Consider the following 7966-nt stretch of genomic DNA (forward strand, 5'->3'; position numbering starts at 1 on the left):
AATTTAGAGATTTAATTACATTTGATTTGATTATTGTCAGTACTAAATTACAAAATTTAGAACAATAAATCGAGTTTTTAGAAATTTTCATTTTGAAAACAAACCAAAATTTCCACCTCCTTTTATTAAATTTCGTAACTTTGGCAATTTCAATCGTAGATCAGTAAAATTTAAAAATTTGACTACTTTTGACTTTATTATCAACTGTGCAAAATTACAAAATAAAAAAAATAGATTTTGTAGAAGATTTTTCATTTTGAGGACGAACCAAAATTTCCACCTCTTTCTATTAAATTCCGTAACTTTGGCAATTTCAATCATAAAACAGTAAAATTTGGAGAGTTGACTACTTTTAACTCGATTATTAACTGTGCCAAATTACAAAATTTTAGAACAAAAATTAGAATTTTTATTATGAGGACAGACCAAAAGTTTCCACCACTTTCTATTAAATTCCGTAACTTTGGGAATTTCAATCGTAATACAGTAAAATTAGGAGATTTGACTACTTTTGACTTGATTATCGATTGTGCTAAATTCCAAAATTTTAGAACAAAAAATAGTTTTTAGAAAGTTACATTTAGAAGACGAATCCAAATTTCCACCTATTTTATTAAATTCCATAACATTGGCAATTTAAATCGTAATTCAGTAGAGTTTTGAGATTTAACTACTTTTGACTTGATTCTCTTGATCCTTTACAAAATTCTATAAATTTTTTTATTGGACTTTTTAGATTCTTGATTTAGATTTTTGAATTTTTTGGATTCTTTGAATGGATTTTTTAGAGTTTCTGGATTTTCTTGATTCTTTATATTTTTATGATTTTTAAGATCCTCTAAAAAACCTTTAGAACAGTTAGATTTTTTTGTTCTTTTAAATTCATTAAATTCTTTAGACCTTTTAGATCCTTTAGGTCCTTTAGATTCTTCAGATCTTAGGTTCTTTGGACCCCTCAAATTCTTGTTTAGATTTGTAAATTTCTTCTTTTTTGTATTGCTGCAGGTAGCTACATTTTTTGATTCTTTTCTAGGTTCTAAATACTCATTTTGTGCTTTTTTTTTCTAGATATTTGAAGACCTTCAATTCTCAAAAATGTGGAAAATTTTGAACTCGCTTGTACTTTTGTAGAAAACTTCATATTTCAGGATTTCTTTAAAGAATCTCTCGGAATTGTTCTAATAAATTTTCGTTTCAGATGCAGTCCCATTCGGCCCACGCCACCCCCCACGCCATCCCCCACAACTACCAACAGCACCGCGAGCCCCCCATCCGAGAGATGCTCCCCACAACCATCAACAGCAGCGGCGTCTCGGCGCACCGCGACGCCCCCGTCAACGCCGCCCCTTTAAGTTTCGAACAAGCCGTAGCTTTAGGTCGTGGCGGCAGAATGTTACCTAGTCCGGTGCCTAACGGTTACAAACCAAAACCGACACGATCACGTCATTCGGACTCTGACGACGATGATTGGTGCTAACACATGGAGAACACTCAGTAAATGAGTTTAGAAGTTAAAAAAGTGGACGATCAGTAAATATAAACACTAGGTATAACACTGTTATTCACAATAAATCTTGGCCTTTCAGGAATTGAATAACATGTTGATGTTGTGTTGGTGTCATTCTGCAGTGGTGATGGTCATCACGGAACTATTTTTGAATTTTGTAACTACTGCCAATTTTTGAACTTTGCCCTTTGTAATTTGAACGTTGCTGAAGACTTGGGGAGGAGAATTTCGGTGGGTTTGTGGTGTTGAAAGTCTTCAGCAACTCTGCTAGTGATGTACGAGTTAGAGTTTCGTATTGTACATAAGTAATAATGATTGGTAGTTCAGATTTACATAAATGTAATTTATACCAACCATTTTATTCTGATAAAATAATTATAATTCTTCCCTAAAGTGCTTTAAACACTAAATTTACGAAACATACTTGTTACATCAATAAGGGGGTTATTTAAAAAAAATCGTTTATTTGAGTTAAAATTATTTCTGTGATATGAGCACTCGTGGTGTGTTAGTTTCAGTGCTCCGAAAGTAAAACACTTTTAGTTGGACCTACCCAAAACCTGCAAATTTCTACTAGTGTTAAAAAACTTTCGATAGGGCATTTCGCCCGCTTAGTTTATTAAAAACGATGCCTTAATACTATTAACCAAAGTCGCGGAGAAATTTCGTTGAGTTTTCACGGCCAAAGAACTAAAACAGTCAGAACCAAATGTGTGCTGGTCCACACATAAAAAAGTCCATGATTTGTCATCCGCGTTGGGGTTCCATTCTGCCTGTTTTTTATCATTACGATTAATTATAATATCTCTGCCAATTCAACAAGATGCGGGTCTCGTAATTTGTTTAAAAAAAATTCTTTAGGATAAGTAGCTTAGACGAGGCGAATGCGAGTGCGAGTTTTGTGTCTGTTCGTGTGGCTTTGCATTCACAGACATTTCCGAGATGCTGTTGTTCGTCTGTTTTATTACAAAAAGTCCAAGTTTTATATCCAGCATCTGTACATAAATATAGTATATTAAAAAGTCTATAATTCTAGAAATATCTGTTAATACATGCTAATCTGTTAAACATTTCAAAAATGATGCTGTACGATCTGTTAAGGAATTTAAAGTAAAGTATTATCTTGTTATACACATACTTAGGTGAATAATTATTTATCTCTAGATTAAGCCGAATAGCAGCAGCATTTTTGAAGTCCGTTCGAGTATGTATAAATAAATTTATATCTTTTTCGTAATTATGTTATTAATATTTATGTATTTATCCATCAGTGAAAATTTGCATTAGTGTTAATTATATTAACATCGCTTAAAGCCCATTTTTTAATGAAAATTGTGAATAAATAATAATATACTTGTTCTATTCTTTATTTACACTCCTAAATTTCCATCTTTTCCAAATTTAAAAACCAATTTTGGAAATTTTTATACTTTGGATCAACTCAAAATTTACATCAGCACCTGTAATTCTCATCATTTTAATGCTACAGCAATGAAATTTGGTGAGATTGCGACTTGTAAGTCCTTTATTAACTGTCCCAAATAACATAATTGTGGAGCAAGACAAACCAATTTTGGAAATTTTTATATTTAGGACCAACTTAAAATTTCAACAACTTTTTATCAATACCTGTAATTTTGACAATTTTAACGCTATAACATTAAAATTTGGAGAGATTGCTTTGATTAACTCGTTTATATTGACTATGCTAAATGACGTAATTGTAAACTAAGAAAGAGCAGTTTTGGAAATTTTTATATTTAGAACCAACTCAAAATTTTAACAAGTTTATATCAGCACCAGTAATTCTCATAATTTAATTGCTACAGCAATGAAATTTGGTGAGATTACTACTTGTAATTCCTTTATTAATTGTCTCAAACTCCATAATTATGGAGCAAGGAAAACCAATTTTGGAAACTTTTATATTTAGAACCAACTCAAAATTTTAACAATATCATATCAGCAGCTGTAATTTTTACAATTTTAGCGCTACCACAATGGAATTTAGGGTGGTTTCTATCTTTAACTTGTGAATTGACTGTGCGAAATGACAAATGTATATATAAAAAAACAATTTTGGAAATTTTCAAATTTAGAACCATCACAAAGTTCCCACAACTTTATATCCGCGCCTGTACTTCTGATAATTTTGATGCTGCAGCAATGAAATTCGGGAAAATTACTTATCTTAACTTCTCTATTAACAGTGCCAAATGACATAATTATAGAGCTAAAAAAACTAAGTATAGAAATTTTTATATTTAGGACCAACTTAAAATTTCAACAATTTCATATCTGCACCTGTAATTTTTATAATTTCAACGCTACCACTATGGAATTTGGGGTGGATTCTACTCTTAACTAATTTATTAAGTGTGCGAAATGACATAATTATAGAACAAAAGAAGCCATTTTTTTTAATTTTCACAGTTAGAACCAACTCAAAATTCCTACAACATTGTATCACCATCTATTATTAATAATAATAATAAATGTTTATTGACGCAGAACTTATACATGAAATAAAATACAAATAGAACACAAACAGATTAAGAATAATACAACAAGAAAATACAAGTACAATACAAATACAATACAAGTACAACTAGATTAGGACAACAGAAGCGGTTTTTTTAAATTTACCCTTTGACATACCAAAAAATTCGATTTTATCATGCCATGCGTTAACATTGTTTAACATTCGAATTAAAGGACTATTTTCATAGTAATCAGTTCTAGCGTAGTTGACCATTATCAAACGATTCATTCTTACTTGATACGCAGGTACCAAAAATTTTAGATCTGCCAAAATATTTGGACAATCCGAAAACCCGTTTACTAACTTAAAGAAAAAGTGAAGAGACTGATAAATCCTTCTATTTTGGAGGGTCATTATCCCCAAATACTTCCTTACATCGTCGGTCGTCTCCAGAAGTACATCGTTACTGGTAAGCAATTTGTATCGAACCAGACGCAAAAATCTCTTTTGTACATTCTCTAATCGGTTTATGTGACACTGATATAATGGAGACCACACAATACTACAGTAATCAAGATGAGATCTTACAAGGGAAGTATAAAGTAAAGTCAAAGTTCTAATATTCTTAAACTCAGTGCAATGACGGAAAACAAATCCAAGCATTCGATTTGCTTTAGACACGATGTAATCGAATTGTTCGAAAAAGGTAAGCTTCGAATCCAGTAAAACACCAAGATCCCGTATAGAATTGACGACCTCAAGAGCTGTATTTGACAAAAAGTAAGCTGGACGAGATGGTAGAGTTTTCCTTGAGAAACAAATTACTTTACATTTCTTGATATTCAGGTGCAAATCGTTGTCCACACACCATTCAGATAATCTATCAAGATCCTGTTGAAGACAAACAATGTCTGATTCAGATGAAATACTTCTATAAATTTTAAGATCGTCGGCCAGAAGAAGAAAATTGGAACTTAATCTGGCAGAAACATCGTTAATGAAAGCAAGGAATAAATGAGGACCAAAATGAGATCCCTGGGGGACACCTGAAGTAATTTTGATTGTGCGAGAGACCGAACCTCTAACAACTACTTGAGCCTCACGATCACTTAAATAACTGTGAAACCAATCAGTGACAGAATTACCAACTCCATACTGCTTTAACTTCGAAATTAAAATTCCATGGTCCACTCTGTCAAATGCCTTTGAAAAATCGGTATAGACACAGTGAACATCAGTTCCCTGAACCAAGGAAGAAAAAACAGAAGACACAAATTCAAACAAGTTGGTTTCAACCGATCTACCACTAAAAAATCCATGTTGCTCTGGGCGGATAATATTTCTGAAAGCTGACGCAAACTGGGGAGCCAAAATATCTTCAAACAGTTTAGGTAAAGAAGAGATTATACTGATTGGCCGATAATTGAATAATTCACTTTTATGTGAACTCTTGTGCACTGGTACGATATTTGACAATTTCCACTTAGTTGGAAAGACCGAAGTCTGCAAAGATATGTTAAATATTAGAAATATTGGTAGGTACAAACTACTAGCACACGATTTAAAAAACAAGTTAGGAATTTGGTCTGGGCCAGTACTCCCAGGTATGTCAAGATTCGATAACTTATCAAAAACATCTGTTGGTGTCAAAGTAAATCGGCTTAAGTTTACCGATTGATGTTGACCTGGTATGGCGTTTGATACAGAATGGTGATTGTTTGAGGTTACAAAGTTATTCATAAACTGTGAAGCAAAAGCATTGGCGATTTGAAAATCATCATTTAAAACAACGTCATCTTTAATGATAATAGATGGCAGAGGAGACGTACGATTTTTTAATTTATAGAAATCCCAAAATTTTCTAGGATTATTATTGATATTGTATTCTGCGTCAGATAAAAAAATTTCGTAACATTCTTTAGATAGCCGTTTACATTCCGTACGTAAATTTTTAAAACTGGTATAATCTACTTCTAGTCCTGAAAGTTTGAACTTTTTATGAGCAACTTTCTTTTCTTTAATTAAATACTTAAGGTTAGCAGAGTACCAATGTGGGTGAGTATCCCTGTAACATTTTAAAGTAGGAACATATAACTCGATGACACTGTACAAAATATTATAAAATTTTACGACACACTGATTGACATCACAATTGTTAAATATAACGGACCAGGGAAGACTAAAAAAGTAGTTATTTATAAAATCATACGGGGCCGCTTTAAAATTAGGTTTTAAAAACTGAGTGTTAAAATTATGCACATTAAAGTCGGAAATAGAAACTAATAAAGGTGGATGATAGTTATCCACATTGACTAAATTAAAATCACATTTTGAAACATCAACATGGCGAGTGGCGAATATTAGGTCTAAAATGTTGCTATTTATATTGTTAGACATATTATTAAATTGACTGAACCCTGCTGAAAATAACCTATCGAAGACATATTCAGCAACGTGATTATTATTACAAAAGGGGACTAAACCTCATCAAAACTCCACAAAATATTAGGTAAATTAAAGTCGCCCAGTAATATGATGCTACTAGATGAAAATTTGTTCGAAATGTACTCTGCTGTTTTTATATAATCGTCATATCTTGATAAAACAGAACTTGGAGGCAGATAGACACATCCTAAAACGACAGATTCGTTCTTAGTCAGCTGCACGTGCACCCATACTTCCTCGATGTTCGATGAAGGAGTGGAAATTTTGAAACACTGAAACTTATTACACACTGCCACGAGAACTCCACCACCTCGCGTTTTATCACTTGTATCGTTGCTTCTGTCCTTTCTGAAGATGTTATAGCGATTGTCAAGGATTTCAGAATCTTGAATATTTTCAGAAAGCCAAGTCTCCGTCAGGACAATGACGGGATAGTCCATCAATGCAGAAGAGGCGAAAATATCGTCTAGTTTTGTTCTTAATCCCCTAACATTTTGATAGTAAATATTTATGTTTCCATCTGTGGAAACCCCAGATTCTCCCCACTTGTCGTTGGAAGTCCAGGTTCAGTCAAAGAGGCAGATGGTCGAGCCTTGTTAGTTCTCGGATAGTTAAAAAATTCTCGAATTGTTACGAACTGTGGCCACAACGAAGCATCCATGAGTTTATCAAAGAAAGTCTCTGAAACTCCCAGCTTAAAAGAAGAGAAATCCTCATTTTGCTTCAGCAAGAAACACTTGACGTCAGAAACATTGCCATATTTTTCGACGTATTTCAAAACATTGCTTGTACTAGTGTTAGGGCTACACCTACCAACGTAAATCCACTTTCTGCGCGCAACCCCAGAAATTAACGAATCGCTGCTCTCGCTGGCTTCGAACTGCTTTGAACCGACAGTTACTGGTCTATGTTTCCTCCTTCTGGTTTTTACAACCTGGAATTCTTCATCGGTTGGATTGGGGCTATTCAACGACTTCAATGCATAAGATACCGCCTTATTTATTTGTTTAAACGAGAATCCAGAGTTCCCTTTTCCAGGTTTGTTTGTAGTGTTTTGAACCTCAGCATTTCATTTGATCACGGGTGTAAGAGTAACAGATTTAGTTGCATTGAGGTCAGCAACCTTCCCCAGCTGATTATGAAAAACAACCGTCGAAGGCGACTCTTCTTGCACAGCACTTTTTGTTAATTTCAACGACGATAACTCATTTCTTAGGGCGATGTTTTCATTTGTTAGGACTTGAAGTTGTTTCTTAATGTCAATAGACGAGAATTGCAAATCGACGAAATTGGACTGCAAAGTACTTATCATTTGATACATCTCCAACAACAAATCGCGATCGACTTCCACGATTCGGCCACTGCCAGATCTTAGTCTTTTACGACCTCCTTCATCTTCGGCTGGAAACACCGTTGCACATTTACCACATTTCCAGGACTTTTTCATGTGAAAACCTCTTAGATCACCAAGACCTTCACATTTTGGGTGAAAATACAAAAAACACTCAGTACACTGAATAACTGCTTTTAGA

At 33.6% G+C, this 7966-nt stretch overlaps 1 protein-coding gene across 18 annotated transcripts in view; it reads left to right on the top strand.

Annotated features, from left to right (window-relative positions):
• Positions 1 to 2863, top strand: part of cac (calcium voltage-gated channel subunit cacophony) — a 47032-nt gene extending 44169 nt beyond the window's left edge. For 17 of the 18 annotated variants that reach the window (XM_088034710.1, XM_088034695.1, XM_088034701.1 and 14 more), the window contains one exon: positions 1199 to 2863. In XM_088034710.1, the coding sequence (XP_087890836.1) occupies positions 1199 to 1477 (279 nt within the window). In that variant the 3' untranslated portion in view covers positions 1478 to 2863. The remainder of the gene's footprint in view (positions 1 to 1198) is intronic. The other variant, XR_015770047.1, reaches the window with a different exon arrangement.
• Positions 2864 to 7966: the final 5103 nt, after the last annotated feature.

This window comes from Gnatocerus cornutus, chromosome 4 (assembly GCF_029298725.1).
Source record: "Gnatocerus cornutus isolate USDA-ARS CGAHR chromosome 4, icGnaCorn1.1, whole genome shotgun sequence".
Taxonomy (NCBI): Eukaryota; Metazoa; Arthropoda; class Insecta; order Coleoptera; family Tenebrionidae; genus Gnatocerus; species Gnatocerus cornutus.